The sequence below is a fragment of the Orcinus orca genome, chromosome 20, assembly GCF_937001465.1.
Source record: "Orcinus orca chromosome 20, mOrcOrc1.1, whole genome shotgun sequence".
NCBI lineage: Eukaryota > Metazoa > Chordata > Mammalia > Artiodactyla > Delphinidae > Orcinus > Orcinus orca.
In genome coordinates, this window is record NC_064578.1 from 18,752,413 (window position 1) to 18,770,798 (window position 18,386).

Consider the following 18,386-nt stretch of genomic DNA (forward strand, 5'->3'; position numbering starts at 1 on the left):
TTGGCTCCAGCTTCTGGTCCAACTCTTGATTCAGCTGCCACTTTCCTTGGCCCTGTCTTTCTCCAGAGGCGCTGACGCTGAGAATGTGGTTGCCTCCAAGAATACCAGGCCTCTCAGAACCCCCAGAGTCTATACTAAAGGAGCTTTTACTGGGCTTAGCTTGTGGTCAGCCAGGTTGGGCAGGCAGGGTTTTTAGGTTGCAGACTGTAGGTGGCTTTCAGTAGCCTTCCAGCATGCTACAGGGCTGACCTGGGTTTGGCTTCCAGAGATGCCTATCAGGACTTACCTGCCCTGGTCATTGGGGGTCAGGGGGTGTGTAGAAGGGGTGTATCAACTCAGAGGAGGGCCAGGGTGGGGATGGTCACAGAGGCAGCATGGGGACCAGAGTGGGAGTGAGATAACAAGCCTCTGGGATGGCTGGTGTCACAGTAGGGCCCAAGTATTAGAGCCTGGGAAGCCTGGGAGCTGTCCTTTCATGCCCTTTGGGGGCCTCAGTTTACCCACTGCCAACTGCGGCTAAAGCCTAAATGGAGGCCCAACCAGGCTGCTCCAGTCACATCCCCTTTGCTAACTCCCACCTCAACCCTTCTCCACAGCGACAGTGAGATGGAGATGGAGGCGGAACATTACCCCAATGGTGTGCTGGAGAGCATGTCCACACGCATTGTCAATGGTGCCTACAAGCATGAAGACCTGCAGACGGATGAGTCCAGCATGGGTAAGGCCATGCCCCTGCATGGTGTTCCACAGGCGGCATTGCTCAGTCCCGTTGTCCTCTCCCCTCTGTGGCGGTTGGGATGGGCAGGCTTTGGTGGCTGGAGAAGCTCTATCCAGATCTGGTCCACTGCCTCCTTAGCCAATCATGAATCGGTGCTTGAGGTGGGAGGGCCTCAGCCTGCTGCCCAGAACAAGTTCCCAGCGTTTGTAGCTGGAGGGAGCTGGTGAGAGCAGACACCTTATGAACACCCTTGCATCTTGCAGAGGGTGGGAAGAGGGCAAACTTGAGTCCCGTCTGACTCCTAGACCATGGGCTATAGGTGGACGTAAGAGGAGCTCAGCTCCGGATGGTCCACCTGCTCCTCTCAGCCCTCACTTGCCTCTAGCAGAAGCTGCACCACCCCACCCTACCCCCAGCCAAGGTCCTTCTTGTCGTGTTCTCTTTGGGGACCCCACCCTAGTCCTCCCTTTCTCTCTTTATCCTCCTGATGTGTTCTTTGCTGGGCTCTGGGTGCAGATGATGGGCATCCTCGGCGGCAGCTCTGCGGGGGCAATCAGGCGGCCACAGAAAGGATTATCCTGTTTGGCCGTGAGTTGCAGGCACTGAGTGAGCAGCTGGGCCGGGAATACGGCAAGAATTTGGCCCACACAGAGATGCTGCAGGTACAGGACAAGCCAGGCCCTCATACAGAATGGGCCCCCATTTGGTGGTGGGGCAGTGTGACTGTGGGAGGGCACTGGGGGCAGGCAGCAGCAACGGGACAGAGCGGGCTCTAGTCAAGTCTGCAGTGGGGAACAGGACATCCAGGGTACACCCACCCTCTCTACGTTCTGGGGAGGACACAGCCCTACCTGACCCTTCGGTCAGGGTATGTTGTGCTCTCCGTGGGCACCACGCAGGGCCCTGTATCCCCCTGGAGCCATGGAGGAGGGGTTGCGTGGTGTGTGCCATAGTCCTTTCAAGAATGCCCTGTCCTTTAGGATGCCTTTAGCCTGCTTGCGTACTCAGACCCCTGGAGCTGCCCAGTTGGCCAGCAGCTTGACCCCATCCAGAGGGAGCCTGTATGCGCTGCCCTCAACAGCGCCATTTTAGGTAAGTGGACCTAACAAAAACAGAAGCTGGCCTATGAGTACCTAGGTTGGCCCCTTCACCCCTCCCTAGAAATTGCTGATGTTTATCCAAATCTGGGCAGTGAGCTCTGCCCAGAGGCTCTCTGGTGACCCATAGGACTGTTGGGCTCCCATGGCTGAACCTAAACCCTCACCTCCCTCTGCCCAGCTGAGTTGGCTGGCTAGATCATGATGGGCCCTAGACTATGACCCTGAGCCTTGGCTAGCTCATTGCTCTAAAGAAAGCTGAGATTCACAGGCAGGGCCATGGCCTGGTGACACAGAGACACATGAACGCTCTGTTCCAAGAGATTCTGTCCACTCCCCCCACCTTCTGCTCCCAAGGGAACTTTGACCTGGGCTTAGCCCTGAGCAGGGCAGTGACCAGGCCTTGTCTCTTCTCCACAGAGTCTCAGAACCTGCCAAAGCAGCCCCCTCTGATGCTCGCCTTGGGCCAGGCATCTGAATGTCTACGGCTCATGGCCCGAGCGGGCCTGGGATCTTGCTCCTTTGCCAGAGTCGACGACTACTTGCACTAGCTGACCACACTGTCTGGCCCCACCTGGCCCTCCCTCGGCCCCAGGGCTGGAGCAGCCCTGCCCTCCATCGGCACCTGGTGCAGGGACCTGGAAGCCATGGGCAGAGTCCACTCCTCCTGCCTGGCCTCCCCCGTTCCTCTCCTTCCTTCCCTTCCTTCCTTTCTTTTTCTCCCACCCTCAGTCTCTCTCTCTCCCCCCTTCATGTGCAGCGGCCTATGACACAGTATTGTCTGGTTACTTCTATTTTGAAAGAAGGGGTTTGTTTTGAGGAGAGGTTGGGGTTTTTTAATCTTCCCCCCCACCCCCGACTGAGCCACCAGTATTTATCTCTGGAGAGTTTGTGCTGAGCTGGTTTCTGCTAATTTAGTGGTGAAGCCTCTCCAAGTTGGTGATAGCTTATTATTTTCATAAGTAAAAAAAAATGAGATTATATATATATATAAATATATATATTAAAAAAAGACACAGTATTTATCGTAGTGTTAGTGGTCCAGCACCTCTTGGGTGAAGCTGTCCAGACACCATACGTTTTTGAGTCCAACTCATTTAAAAAGAATCATCTCTGTCACCTCAGCCAAGTGATTCGTTTATTTCAGGCTTCCCCTTTGTTGAGCCACAGGCCCAGCTGCAGCCTAGGGAAGCCCAGTAGGCTTTGGGGGCCACATAGTGGGCAGGTCAGGCTAAGCTGGTTTGCAGCATCTGAGAGGTGTGGGTCCCTAGGCCCCTGAGAGCTGAACTGAGCAGAGAACTGCAGGGCCCAGGTCCAAAGAAGAGATGAATTGGCCCAGGGCTACACAGCAGAGCAAGGGAGTTAGAGGGTCCTTGGCTAGCACGCTATCTACCGTTCTACCCTGCCTCTCACTGCCTGCCTTGCCTCTCTCTCTCTTCCCTTTTCAACATCCTGCCTGCCTTTGTTGTTAAGATGGCCAAATAATTCATTTACTCTAAATTGATTGCCTGAGAGCTGCTGAGTGTCAGGCTGCGGGGAGGAAGTCTCCATACCCAGGACAGAGGCCCTTGAGTACAGGGGCTGCCTTTTTCCTGCCTGGATCTTCACCGTCTCTGCACAGCTCTGATGGAATTGATGCTTTCTGTTGGAAAGCCAAGCCTTGTGGAGACAGATTTTTGGGCTGCCAGTCGCTGGATTGGATGGAACCCTTGACCCCCTAGGCCAGGCCTCACTGTAGCTGTGCCAGGCAGCTCCTTTGCAGTTTGGCCCCGGCCACTCTTAGGAAAGACTGTTAAGAATATTTGCTTGCCAGAGGAAAGGACCTCATGGGCTTTACAAACGTCCCACCGTCCATGTCAGACGGATCCTCACAGCTCGTGGGTCAGAAACAGTCCCGGTACTGCCATCAGGGAATCAGGAGAGGAAGGGTTACGATGCTGCCAGGACTTAGGCCGGCCATCTGTGGAGAGGACAGACTGCCCAGGAGGAAGAAAGGGAAGAGGCCTCCCAGAGGAGCACCAGGATGGGCTGGGATTTCCCCATCGGCCTCACAGTGGGAGGGAGTACCCAAGCAGCCCCTGCAAAGGGGCAAGGTCAGAAGTCGAGCTTCCAGTCCCTGCCTGGATCTGGGCTGGCCAAGCTTCTGCTTTCCATCAGTGGATTCAGGAATGGTTGGTGTGGCCTGAGATATTCAGTGCCCACCAGGACTCGCTGGGCCTACAGCTGGACAACAAGAGAAATGATTGAGTTGGACTAACTGCTGGTGATGGGCCCAGTGGCCCTGTGCTCTCCCAGAATTCTGCCCTGGGACATGATCCTGTAGGCTGCTGCTTTTTTCTTGGTCCCTACTAGGGCCCCAGCTGGCATCCCAGAGACTGCAACACATCAGGGGAGTGTTGTCCTGTCTGTAAAGGAAATTCATCCTGTGCAAACTTGGGGATGCCTAGCTTCCAAACCAAGAAGTTGGAAACATCAGGCTCTTAAAATGGTCAGAAGCAAGCAGGATTGGGAATTAAAACCAGAGGCTTTTGCAACTGGAACGAAGTTCAGAGAACATCTACTCCAACAGTCCTCTCCTTTTATAGATAAGGAAACAGGCCCAGGAGATTAAGTGACTTGGCCAAAGTCACACAAGAAATTAGGGCAGAACTGGGACTAACCTCATTCCTGAGGATTGGACAACACTGTTTAGTCCTAAAGCTGAATGGCGGGTGAGGGGTTAGGCTGGCGAGGCCTCCAGCAGTGTCTGCGCAGCTGGTACCTTCAGGGGTGTGTCAGGGATGGGGATGGGTGCCTGGGCTTGGGTTGTAGAGCAGCTGAGCAGCCCAGGAGGGCTCAGGACAGCTGTGTGCTGCTTGGGGTTGGGTGTCCGCCTGCCTCATACTCAGTACCCATGGCCACCTCCCCATTTTCTGTGCCTTATCTCACTGTTTCAGCTGAGTCCAAGTTGTTTACTCTGTTCCTCTCCAGAGGGGCTTTCTGTCCCAGTTGGACAGCATACCTTTGGGACATAAGCCTTTGCCCCACAAGCCGTGGAGAGGTCCAAACTCAAGCTGCTTGAGCCCACTGTCTTGCTGACAGTCCAGGCCTGCCTGCCAGCCCGAGGAGCCCCTTATGCACACCCAGTCCTGCCAGCCTGCTTCCGGGAGCCGAGAGTGGGGAAGGCACCTGGGAGGAGTCCCGGTGAAGAGCTGAACTTGAACCAAGGAGGCAGGAAGAAGACCTGGCTCTGTTGGGTTGTTCAGCCCTCGGGGAGCAGCCTTCCCTACTTACCTTTTCCTCTTGCTTCACCAAATGGTCGCTCCTTCCAGAGCAGAAACTGGCGGACATGCAAAGAAAGCCAGAACCCCTATTCCTCACCTACATGGGTCTGTGGCTGGGTGTCGGCCGGCAGAACAGGGACACCAAGAGATGGAGAAGCGGGGACTGCCCAGCCTCCCAGCACCTTCCTACCCCTTAAGCAAGCACAAAGAAGATGAGGCAGAGACCTGTCAGAGCTGAAAGTTCCTTTGGTCGCTCACAACTCAGGTATGCACACTGTGTGGCAGCTGGGCAGGAGAGCCCTACTTGACCACCAGCCCCGTGCACACGGACCTGTGGCCAGATTGTGGACTCTGGCTGCCTCAGGCGCCGCCTCTTTGCATTGGGTTTTCCTCCATTAGTAACTACAGCTGACACAGACGTCCTCCACATCGTGCACACTGGTTCTGCCTTTGTCCTCGCAAGTTGATACTTGGCATTAGCATGAAACTTGTGGGTGTGGGAGGGTTTAGAGAGAATTCTAACACAAAACATCCTATTAAATTGTACTTGAGAGATGAAAAAACTCCTGTTGTATTTTGACAGAATTATTTTTATTAAAATACACATCCATGAGTAGTCACGAGTGTCTGGTCTCTGTTGTGAGTCTTACCGGGATTGGCACCCTTGATGTGGCACAGCCGTCCTGGAGGGCTTGGCCCCTTCCCAGTCTACTTGTCGAGTGCCTAGGCCCCTGGTGTCTCAAGGATTCTCAGGACTTTTTGCAAGACCCCAAAGAGCATAGATACTTAAAGCTTTGATTCTCTCCCGCGAAACAGCTTTCATCTGAGACAAAGAAAAAGTAGCAAATACAAAAAGGTGGGCCATAGGACCTCTTCTCCTCAAATTAAGATTTTAATGCATTCTAAATACGCTCGCTCCAAACACTGGTCACAGCTCTTCTGAGGGGTATTAAGGTTAGCTTCCTTTCAGTCTGAGGAAAAGAGCTCATGCTCAAAATCCCAGTTTGGGTGACCCCAGAAAATTAACCTTTCTCAGCTTCATTTTCCCCATTCTTAACATGTTAATCCTGCTTCCCCATGTGACAGAGGATTACAGCATGCACAGGGCAGGGCTTGGCACCTAGGGACACAGTACATATGACCACCCTGCCTCCATGAGGATGCTCCCTAGTGTGACTGGCCTGCTCCTGCCTCAAGCTGCCTCCTCTGCTCCCAAGGCACCAGGGTTTTAAGCAGAGGAGGCATAAAATAGATTATGCTGCTGTCCACCTGGAGACAAGACTAGAAGCAAAGAAACCATCTAGAAGGACAAGGCCAAACACAAGAAGGCAGGTTTGAGAAATATTTAGGGGATGTTAGCACCACAGGATGAGTGACCGGATGTGAGGGAGATCGGGGTAGCAAGAGACAAGGTAACTGCAGGCTTTTTGTTGGGGTGTAAGGATGGATAATATAGGGATATATTATCCACAAGATAATACAGGGAACAGAAGGGAATGGGTGGTGGCTAAAAGTCACTGGAGTGAGGAGGTTTGCTGGAGAGCATATAAATCTATCTCAGAGAGACAGGTTTCCTGGAACTGGAAAAGGGTTCTGTGACCCAGTAAATAATGAAAACTGTCATGGATGCTCACAGTGAACATCACCCACTAATTGAAAGCTCTAAAAATCCTGTGTTAAGATGTGTAGCTTAACCCAGCATTTTCCAAACTTACATTACTATAGAATGCTTCCCTCAGGGGCATTTTACAGGACTCTCAGGGAAAAGCTAGTGTAGAGGGAAAAGTGGAGTATTAGATTAAGCACAAATGTCTGGTTCCATAAGTAGAGCCACAGTAAATTCATTTCCCTCCAGACACATTTCCAACATAGCCTGTTTTACACTAAGGCTTACCGGTTTATTTCGCTGCTCTAGCGGACAGTTGGTGAAACAAAGGGTACTCTCGTTACAAAGTGGTGTTTATTTGGGGGGAACTAAGTTCCAGTAAAGAGATCAGGAGGACTGAGGTCACAGTCTTGAAAAGCACTGACTTGTAAGGAACAACCAAAGAACATCCAGAAGAGTACCCCAGACAGGCACGAAAAAGCGAGTCATTAGAAAGCCGCGAAGTCCGGCGAATTCGAGAGAACTGTCGTTCCGCAAAGATACATCGTTATCCAGCAGCAGACCTTCCTTCTTTCTGGGACAACCAATGCCCACCACACTACTCAGACCCTGCTCGCTCTTGCTGCCGGGCGACAGACCGGAAAGAAGCCTAGGCTGGGAAACCTCTCCGTCTGCCGCCTCCACCGCCGGAAACGAATGACCAGGGCTTCCAGCCAGACTGCTTAACCTCCGCCCCCAACCAGCGAGCATGCGCAGCTCTCGGCCACGGCCCCTCCCTGCGGTGGTCCACCCCCGTCAGGGAGCATGCGCGGACCTCCCGCCGTCCCGCCCCTCCCTTTCCAGACCCCGGTTCCTTAGAAACCAGGCGGCGCGTTCCCGGTGGCTGCGCGCTAGATTCTGGGGCCCGTGCGTCCCCGCCAGCCTTCCTCAAGGAGGGCTGGTGGCCGCCGAGACCCGTCCAGACCCTTGGTCTCCGGTGCGGCGCAGGGCGGGGCATGCCAGTTTGCCAGGTGAGAGGCGGCCGGCGACGGCGGGTGAGGATGAAGAAGGGCATGGCGCGGCGGCGAGCGGGCGCCTGCCGGGCCTCCTCCGCGGCTCGGCGCCCGAGGTCGGAGGCGGGGATACGCAGAGCTGGGGCTGGAGGGGGCCGTTCTAACAGCCAGCGCGGGCTCGGAGTTCGGGGGTCGCTCCAGAGTTCGTCCTCCCGCCTCAGAAATAGGACCTGCAAGTTTGGTCGTAGGATTTTAGAATTTTGGCTCCTGGAAGGACCTCGGCCATAACCCATCCCTTTACCGGACGCGAAAACCTAGGCTCCCCCGCCCTGTGCCGAGCAGAACCCCCTACCTGTGTGAGGACCGACGCTTTGTGGATAAGAATGTGAGGTATGGGAACCTCAGACAAAGGGCTCGTGGGGTAGCTGGTCCATCGTCTTTCAGAATGAGATGGTACTTTTGGGGGATAAATCTTTAAGAAAAGAGCGTTCAGGTGGCAGGTGGGAGAAGGGACACTCCAGAAGGTGCGGTGGCTCTGCCAGTCCCGGAGTGTCCACTGGCCAGATCTCCCTGGGCCTGGTCTACCTTTGAAGCTCAAGAAGGAAGCAGATGGACTTGCGAAGACAAAAGGTGAGGTGAAGTATTCTCAAGGCATTATCAGATGAATGGTGAGGGAGGAAGAGGGGGCCGGGAGATCAGGACTTGTGAATGGTGGTGTGAAGAGTTTACAGCAGCATGTAAAGAACAAGACAGGAGTAGAAAAGTTTAAAGCTGCCTTGGATAGATACCAAGGAAGGTTATAAACCTTATTTTTGTTCATTGTTCCCACAGTGTCATGCTGAGGGCAAGACACACGAGGAAGGAAGTAGGTGGCTTTTAGTATCCAGAAACTGGTCGCACAGGGCAGAGGAGCTTTGTAAGCTATGGGGCACAGAGGTCTCAGAAGGAAGAGCCCCGAGTCTGTGATCTTCAGGTGAACGGAACAACTGTTTAAATTAGAAAAGACACTTAATGCATTATTGTGATGTGGAGAGATATGGAGAAGATGGTAGTCAGGAAATCTAGATACATTCTTATTTATTTATTTTTGGCTGCCGTTGGGTCTTCTTTGCTGGGCACGGGCTTTCTCTAGTTGCAGAGAGCAGGGGCTCCTCTTCGTTGTGGTAGGCGGGCTTCTCATTGCGGTGGCTTCTCTTGTTGCGGAGCACGGGCTCTAGGTGCACAGGCTTCAATAGTTGTGGCACGTGGGCTCAGTAGTTGTGGCTCATGGGCTCTAGAGCGCAGGCTCAGTAGTTGTGGCGCACGGGCTCAGTTGCTCCGCGGCATGTGGGATCTTCTGGGACCAGGGATCAAACCCTTGTCCCCTGCATTGGCAGGCGGATTCTCAACCACTGCGCCACCAGGGAAGCCCCTAGATACATTCTTGATAAGGAAACTCATTTCCTTCTGAAAAGCTACACCAGGGAACAAGAGTTTTAAGGCCATCCATTTTACAGAAAATGTGAAAAAGTTACTGCTTTTGGACTAGGAGTTTAGAGAATTTATCTGTACCAAGAGCTGAAAATTTTCAGCAGACAGTACTATTGGTAGACACCCACCCCACCCCCACCATTTTACAGCTAAAGATTCTATTGTGAGAGACTTTCTCTTACCACCTGGTTGTTCTATACCTTTCCTATGGAATGATTGGTCTGGATCTGATCTGTTATTTTTATTTGTTGGGAAAATGCAAATATGTGATTTCTATAGTAATACTAGAACCCGTTCGTAGTAGGATTAGCAATGAAAAAATAAGTACTCCCCCAAAAGACATAAATGTTTGTAATATGGGGAAAAGGAGTGTGTGATTTTTAAAAGATGGTCCCTGATTCTAATCATCGAAGTCAGTTTGTTGCTAGCTTGATAAAACTAATTATCACTGTGTATTTGACTTTGCTGCAGGGTTGTTGTTTTTTTTACCCCTCAGAGTGATAAGAGAAGATGCATTGAAAGTATGATGATGTTAATAGGTAAAATGAGTTTAAGGAAGAAAGCTTTGTTCTTCCTGTGTCCATAACTATGGCAATTGCGGCTTTGCATTTTATTGACTTTTCTTCCATCTCTGGAAATATTTGTATAAATACCTCAAGAAATAATGGGGTATTATCAGAAGGATACGTAATCTGTGGGGGAACGTTGGCACTGTTAACCAAATCCTGTCAGAAAAGCTTTATGAAAATTATTGTATTCTGTGTAGAAACCCTCATTACTTTAGCATTGGCCCAGATAGAAGACAGACAAGTAGGCCAAAATCAAAGTAGATGGAAGGGAGCAATTACCATCTGTGGCACTGGATAGGGGGTGGGAGGGTACTTTGAATGTCAGTGCAAATACTTGAATGAGCATTTGGAGAAAATAGTGCTTAAATGTGGTGAGTGTGCCCCATGGATTTGTGTGCATTATTTTTGCCCCTCTAATCAGAAAGACACTTGTTTTCAGAGGAGAAAGATGCGCACACTCTCAAAGTGTTTCTTCATTGCTATGGCAATGAGACCTTTGACAAATAATTACCTAACATCCATTCCATTTTCTGGGACAGCTGAGCGCAGTTATCAAACCTGGCCTGTAGTAAAGTAATCAACAGTATTTAACAGGCCAACTTACCAGATAAACCAGTAATGCTAGCAGGATTTACTTTCACTGAACTGCTTTTCTAGTTATACAATAAGAGGAGAAATAAAATGGGCACACAGCGTGATCTCATGTAGGAAGTTGTAATACAGAGTTGGTGTTCGGAAAACACAGGAATCAGCGACCACTCACTCAGAAGCAGAAGAGCTCTTCTGATGCCTAACAAGTCACTTGTGTGTTTTTATAATAGGAGGTCCAATTCTAGGATAAATCCACTATTAGAATTGGACAGTGTCTAGAAAAAAATTGGTTGTTTTGCTATATTTGAGAATTCGTTTACAGTATAGTAATAGGACATTATTTTTCTTACATACAAATAAAAGCAGCTTTGTATTAGTAAACTTCAGGACAGCCTAAAAGTCCAAATTACTTGAAAATTTAGATGTCAGGTGTTTTTAAGAGTGGGGAATGAAAGATAGCTGAAATAAGTTTGGGCTCATGAAAATCAGAATGATAAAAGATGCTGAGAAAAACATGAACACAGTAAGACTACCCAGCACGCTAACATTCACTTATGAATTAGCCATTAGGTCAGGAATGAGCTGATTAAAGTACCATGTCTTTAAACCCAGACAAAGGAAATGAGAAATGGAGTAAATATTTCTTTTTCGTGATGATGGGAATGAACACTTAGAAAATAGGATTAAACATTAAGAAGGAAGAGGTGAATGTTCCTGCATTACTTAAATACACTCAAACCCTACCCTTAACACGTGTTCTTTAGTTCCTGCTCTTAGAAGGGGAATTGCAAGTAGTGCCTTTGTCCTAAGTACTGTCGGTTTTCAAGGTTGCCAGTGACAAAATGCCACACTCTTTGGGACCCAGGATTGCCAGGAATTGCTGTGGGGATACCTCAGTGTCCCCACCACCTCTCTGAGCCATTCCCAGAAGCTGCTTCTGTAATGGTTCCTATCTGTCTTCTACTATGAAAGATTAGGAATGAAGGCTTTGAGGAATGGGAACTAAGTACTGAGCACAGTCTTCCTTTCTGGCCTGGGATAACTCTGCTCCTCTCAAACTGTCAGCTCTCAATTTCTCATGAGAATAGATAATCCCAAAATACAACCGGAAACGCTTCTACTTGGCTTTGAGATTTACCATATCACTTTACAACCTCAAAATCTTTATTATTTACTTTCACGATTATATTTTGCTTAGAATGATAATGTTAGGCAAATCATGTAATTTCTGGGCCATAATTTCTTAACCTGTATAATGGTTATAACAGAAAATTGGAAAATGACATAGGTGCCTAACACTAGAGAAAGGAAAAGCTGGTTCATGTAGTCAGTAAAATACCACATAACCCTTAAAAACTGTCTGTGACGACATGAAAAATGCATGTCAAAATAGTAAGTGAAAAAAAATCAGAATACAAAGTTGTGAATACAGTTGGATTACAAGTACATCAAACAGATGTAAAAACTTAGCAAAAAGGAACATAAAAAGAACACATAGTAATTTTCTGTAATGAGTAAATATTAAAACAAACAAACCAACAAACCCCTCCTGAAAGTTTCTTGCTTGTGTAAAGAATGATACTGAACTTGTTTTCTCTCTGCGAGCCTTCACCCCTTCTTGCTCTCTGACTGTATTAAAAGTGGTGGAGGGAGAACGGTGGCAGGGACGGGGCAGCACTGATGTTTCCTAATTAACTCAGGTGTCATGAACCAAACAGTAGTGCCGTTACCTAGGATAATGAATTTACATGTACGTATTTGAAAGGTGACTGTACAGATCTTATGCTGCTTTCTAAGACTGCTATTTCTTTTGGTGCTCGTTGATGAATAGTTTTGACTCTTAGGGTCTCTTTTGGTGCTTGTTGATGGATGGTTTTGTATTATAGCATCTCAAAGCACATTTTAGGATGTTCCACGTGGTTAATGGTTTCTGTAGCTTGGTGATGGTTCCTGCTAGGAAATGGTTATCATCTCAGAGGGGCCTCTCTGGGGGTGGCTCTGGGAGCCTGTGAGATGTGTATTTGTCATCCAGGCATCCTCTCATTGTCAGGGAAATGGGGGATGGTAGAGAGATCAGCTGTACTTCCTGTTACTTTTCAGCCTTTTGCACTCATATTCCTGTGCCAGGTGCTAAGGGGACATAGCTTGCTTTTTGAAGCAATGGGGGAAATGATTGAACATAGTATTTCTTATCTGATCTTATTTTCGAAGCTAAATCATTGTGCTTAAACGGCTGTTTTGGTTCCCCCGACCGAAGGCTTGCTCCTGATCGTAGTAGTTATTCTTTTAAAATTTTTGTCTTTGTTTCTCCTTCCTTCACTGCTTAATATTCCTGATATGCTAAGATTGTTGTCCAAAGAACATTTAAATGCCTTCAAGTAATTTCCAAATTATTATAGGAGTGTTACCAAATACCTTGAAGTGTTAAGTTTCAGGGAGCTGTTATCTCCTTAATACAGTCTTGGTCCTGAAAGAGCTTAGAGTCTCAATAGTGAGGTAAGACATTGAGCATCATTTAAACAATACTCAGAAAATTCTAAAATACTAAAATGAATGGCTGTTTTCAGGTGGGCATATCCCATATACACCCTGTATTTTATAACCGGCCTCCTTCATTACACATTAACCAAAAGGAAAACAGGAAAAAGGGGGTGTTATGGCAAAGACTGTCCTGAGATTAGATTATTTTACATCTCAGGTTTAACACAGCTGAGCATGATCATGGCCTAGTTGGTAAGCAGTTTTCCGCATACAAGTCGAGATGTTTGTGAAGGGCACCAGGCATGTCCAGTCACTGGAGAACTACTCAACCTTCCTGGTGACCAGAGGCCATATAACAGAGTTAGAGAACACCGGTCAGGGTTGTTGTGCTCTGGGGTGCCCTAAGAACATCCTACATCCAAAATCTGAAGGAAGGCAGACAGGTAATTCTCTAAAGGGTCTCTTGCTGCCATAGAAATAGCCATTTTCACAGCGACAGGATGCTTGTATCCATATAGAGTGTGGAAAACACAAAGGAAACCTTAGTAAATTAGGTTTGCACATTGAAAAATGTTTTATTATTATAATTAAAAACTCATCCTTTTCTTGGGATTACAGGTAAAACCAAAGTATGTAATATACCTCACTCTAGGGTTGGCTACTTCACATGCATCACAGCCAAGTGTGCTTTACCTCAGCAAAGGCAGAGTCTTTGTCACATGCCTGCCACTCATTGTGTTCCTCTGTCAAATTATTCCTTGGTATTCAACAGTGGGTGTAGCAAGAAATGGAAACTAAGCTCCAGGAACCTGACCTGTCTGGATCACTGCTCTGTGCCCCACCTTCTGGCATAATGCCTGACTCATTGTTGCCCTTACAAATATTAGGGAACGAATGAGGAAAGAACTCTGGTGACTGGATATTGTACCATTAAGTGGAGTGAGGGAGCACAGGAGAAGGAGAGGAAAGATGATTTTGGGTTGGGAGAAGCTGGTAGGTCTCTCGGGTGGGATTTCCAGTAGACACTTAGAAGTATAGAGCCAGTTAAGGACGTTTGCGTGGAGGTCAGAGTGAAGTTGAAGGATTAGATAAAATTGCTCTGTGAGAGAGTAGGGCTGAGGATGGAATTTTCAGGTTGATGTCAGTCTAGAACTCATTGTTAAGGCAATCTTTGAAAAAATAATCTTGCTACTGCCAGACTTTCAAAAGCAATAAGGAATTAATACAGCTGGTAGATAAGTACTTTTTCTTACTGTAATCATCAGCTGAAACTAACTTTCAGATCTAATAATTATCCAGATACCTCTGTGGGTGTTAAATTTACTTCTCCTTTATGACCCAATTTAGCTGACCCTTTTGTACATTGTGTAGTTACACCTCATTAGGCAGGTCATTAGGCCTTTCATTAGTGTCCCTCCTAGGACACTGTGTGGAGGGTAGTGCAGAGATGAGGAACTGGCATCTTTGGCTAGGGCTGGGTATGCTCTCCTGCTCTCTGGTGGCTGCCTAACAGTTTACCTCCGTGTCAGCTTGTAGAAATGGGGGAATAGCATTTCTTTCCTTGGTCCTGTTTGTGTTTTTGCTGTCAGTGAGAAGGCAGCGATCTCTGTGTCATTGAGTCAGTGTAAGACACTTAAAATAAACAAATCATAGAAAAACTAAACCTTGCCACAGAGCCTTTGGATCGTTGAAACCCAGGGACCAAAGTATTTGTCATAACTCATGCGTAAAACTCAATGCCTGTTTGTTTTGTTTGGCTTTTATTTTTCAATGGAAACATACATGTAGGTAAAGAAACACTTTCACATTTATCTGAAAGCAGTCCTTCAGAAAGCAGTGTTACCCTTTCAGACTATAAGTACAAGCTGGTTCATGGGGAGCTCTAACTGAACTGCAGGTAGTCCCTCTGCTGTGAACATGCAGTTCAGAACTCAAGCTGCATACTTCCCCTGGTTCCTGCTCAGGCTCGGGTGATGAGGTGTGGTTGTCTTCCCTCTTGGGTCCAGCACTGCTATCCACCCAGTGGCAGCCTGTCTACCACAGTGTCTCGATTCCAGGTGTTGGGAGACCCAAAGGAGGGCTGGGGGACAGTTGGACATACCTTTCTAATTACTTCTTGGTACATGACTGATGGTGAAGGCCACATGGAAGGCTACTTATTTCCCTACCAGTTTCCTGGGTTTTGCAAAAGGAGGATTGAGCTTAAAATTGACTTTACGTTTTAATTTTATCTCCTTTACCATGCTCAAGAATTATGCTCTTATGTTATAGATCCCTTTGCAACTGGATGTTACGTCATGGCACCCCCCTCCTATGGTAATGTTCCACGTATCAGTTCTGGAGCATCATTCAGAGAAGCTTATATTCAGGGAATTCGCTGGTGGTCCAGTGGTTAGGACTCGGCGCTTTCACTGCCGGGGCTTGGGTTCAATCCCTGGGCAGGGAACTAAGATCCTGCAAGCCCTGTGGTGTGGCCAAAAAAAAAAAAACAACAAAGAAGCTTATATTCTTAAAGATTTTAGAACATATTTTATTTACAGTAGGAAGGAGGGACTTCCCTGGTGGCACAGTGGATAAGAATTTGCCTGCCAATGCAGGGGACATGGGTTCGATTCCTGGTCTGGGAAGATCCCACATTCTGTGGAGCAACTAAGCCTGCGTGCCACAACTACTGAGCCCGTGTGCTGCAACTACTGAGGCCAGTGCTTCTAGAGCCCGTGCTCCTCAACAAGAGAAGCCACTGCAAGGAGAAGCCTGAGCACCACAACAAAGAGTAGCCCCAGCTCGCCACAACTAGAGAAAGCCGGCACGTAGCAACAAAGACCCAACACAGCCAAAAATAAATAGAATTAAATCTTAAAAAAAAAATAAAATAGGAAGGAAAAGAAGAACTTGAGCAGGAAAAACTGTTGCCTTCTAGTCAGTGCAGCTACCACAAAGGCTTTGACCTGACTTCTTGATTTATCTGTTCTCGTACTTATTCATTCATATGCTCATTCCTCAATCATTACGCAGCAGCACCTACTCAGCTTCAGACACTGCTCTGTCCTGGTGACAGCAAAGTGTGAGATGGGCAACGTCTTGACATAATGACAGATCCCAGTGAAGTGTGACGGGCACTGTGAAAGCCAAAGCTCAGGCACAGCTTTTCTGAAGAAGTGGTATTTAACTGGAGCCCTAACAGATCTGAGAAGGAGTTATCCTGAGGAAATAAGAAAAAGAAAAGATTCTTTCAGGCAGAGCAAACAGTTTGGACCAGAATCTCAGAGCAGGACTGAAAGAGTTAGATTTGGTAGTTGCTAGCATGCTGAGTGCAGTGTAAAGGAGAAAGTGGTAAGGTGGAGAGATGGGAAAAGGCCCAACCCACACTGGGGAGAGCCCGTGAAGGAATTTGGGCTTTATCTTAGGGTCACTTAGAGGCTGGGGAAGAAAATGGTCAGGTCCATTTCCATCGAGACTCACTCGATGTCTGTTCAGGGAACCAGAGCAGTGGATGAATTCAAGGGGCATTAAGATGTCCAATTGATGGGTTGTAGGGATGGACTGGCTGTGGGGGCAGGAAGGCTTCACTGCAGCCAGAGTGGTTCCTTAGGAACCGGTTAGGTTTGAATCACTATCACTTGTTTGAGTCCACTATCACTTACTTTCCCTTCAGGATTGTCTGTTGGCATTTGACTGAACATAGCCCCTAAGTGCTGGATCACTGTGGTCCTGCAAGCCTCGATTGATTATTTATTTACTTACTTATTTATTTATGTATTTATTTATGGCTGCATTGGGTCTTTGTTGCTGCACACGGGCTTTCTCTAGTTGCGGCAAATGGGGGCTACTCTTCGTTGCGGTGCGCGGGCTTCTCATTGCGGTGGCTTCTCTTGTTTCGGAGCATGGGCTCTAGGCGTGCGGGCTTCGGTAGTTGTGGCTCACGGACTTAGTTGCTCCACGGCATGTGGGATCTTCCCGGACCGGGGCACGAACCCGTGTCCCCTGCATCGGCAGGCGGACTCTCAACCACTGCGCCACCAGGGAAGCCCGACAGGTGGATTCTTAACCACTGCGCGCCACCGGGGAAGTCCCAAGGCTTGATTTACAGTGTGCTTCTCTGTTAGAGAGAGGAAACTTGACTACAAGGGGTCTGAGCTAACTGATAAGCTTGAGTCATGTCATGTAGAGTAGTGGTGGTAGTTGGAGAGACAGTTCTGGGTGAGGGCCCCTCTTGACAGGTCAAGTTGTAGCTTAAGACTGAGAGCATCAGCTCATTTTCCTAATCCCAATTGGCAGACAGAGCTATTCTGTTATATGATGCTTTCTTTCCTAAACCATTAAACCAGATTCTGCCCCAGACTATTTAATTAACAATGTAAGTACTCTCTTTATTACATTTGTGAACATATCCCAAGATCATACAGAATTATATACAGTTTTGATGAGTTCAGTATATACGTTTTTGTTTATTGATTAACTACGCAGAAGCAAGGTCTGATATCTTTCATTTTTTTCAGCAAATATTTACTGAGCACCCACTACATATCAGGCCTTGTTCTAGGAACTTGGGGGTACAGCAGTGAACAAAACTGACAAAAAATTCCCTTTCCTCAAGGAGCATGCTTTCTAGCAGGGGTGGTAGGATGAGACCAACAATGGGAAGATAAACCTGTTTCTGATAAGACAGCATTTGAGTAGAGACCTGAAGGAAGTGAGGGAATGAGTAAGCCAAATTGATATCATCTGTACAGTAGAGGGAACAGCCAGCGCAAAGGCCCTGAGACAGAGACATACCTGGTATGTTTGAGATACATACAGCAGTGAACCACTGTGGCTGGAGCAGAGTGAGCAAGGGGAAGAGAAATTGGGTATAAGGTCAGAAAGAGGATAGGGTGCAGACAGATCACATAGGGCCTTTTGTAGGTCAGGGGAAGAACCTTGGCTTTTATTATAAGAGAGATGGGAAGCTTGTGGCGCCTTCGGGCAGGGGAGTGGCTTGATCTGACTTACATTTTAATTGCGTCACTCACAGTGCTTTGTTGACAATAGATTGGGGAGCATGGGAAGGGGCAGGGTAGAATCTGGGAGACCAGGTGGGCTGTCATAGTAACACTGGAGAGAGGTGATAGTGACTTGAACTAAGGTGGTGGCAATAGAGTAGTAGCAAGTGCTTGGATACAGGATGCATTTTGAAGGTAGAGAGCCAGCAAAACTTTTTATGGATCAGGTGAGAAGTGTGAGAGAAGAAGGATCAAAGACTACTCCAAGGTTTTGATTTGAACAGTTGGAAAATTTGTGTTATCAGTTCCTGAGATGAAGCCATTGTGGGAAGAGAGAGTTTGGTGGGGAGAAACATCAGGAGTTTAGTTCTGGACACGAAGTCGAAATGTACATCAGATGGGCGGTTGTTTATACTAGCCTGGAGCTCAAGGAAGAGGACCTGGCTGATAACTTTCGGAGTTGTCAGGGAATAGATAGTATTTAAAGCCATGAGACTGAATAGGATCATCAGTCATGAGCCAGGAGCAATGGTTACCACAGTCGTTATCAGGAGAAACTAGCAGAGAAATGGCCAGAGAGGTAGGACGAAACACAGCTAATGTCACAATCTGTTTTA

At 47.9% G+C, this 18,386-nt stretch overlaps 2 protein-coding genes across 13 annotated transcripts in view; both read left to right on the top strand.

Annotated features, from left to right (window-relative positions):
• RANBP10 (RAN binding protein 10) overlaps nucleotides 1–5,694 on the top strand; it is a 66,665-nt gene extending 60,971 nt beyond the window's left edge. For all 5 annotated transcript variants that reach the window (XM_004273172.3, XM_049703986.1, XM_049703987.1 and 2 more), the window contains 4 exons: nucleotides 597–718; nucleotides 1,235–1,380; nucleotides 1,699–1,810; nucleotides 2,236–5,694. In XM_004273172.3, coding sequence (XP_004273220.1) covers nucleotides 597–718; nucleotides 1,235–1,380; nucleotides 1,699–1,810; nucleotides 2,236–2,366 — 511 coding nt within the window. In that variant the 3' untranslated portion in view covers nucleotides 2,367–5,694. The remainder of the gene's footprint in view (nucleotides 1–596; nucleotides 719–1,234; nucleotides 1,381–1,698; nucleotides 1,811–2,235) is intronic.
• A 1,799-nt stretch (nucleotides 5,695–7,493) lies between these two features.
• Nucleotides 7,494–18,386, top strand: part of GFOD2 (glucose-fructose oxidoreductase domain containing 2) — a 45,436-nt gene continuing 34,543 nt past the window's right edge. For 2 of the 8 annotated variants that reach the window (XM_049703999.1, XM_049704003.1), the window contains exon 1: nucleotides 7,494–7,694. The gene's annotated coding sequence lies outside the window, so the exon portion shown is untranslated. The other 6 variants (XM_049704001.1, XM_049704005.1, XM_049704000.1 and 3 more) reach the window with 4 other exon arrangements.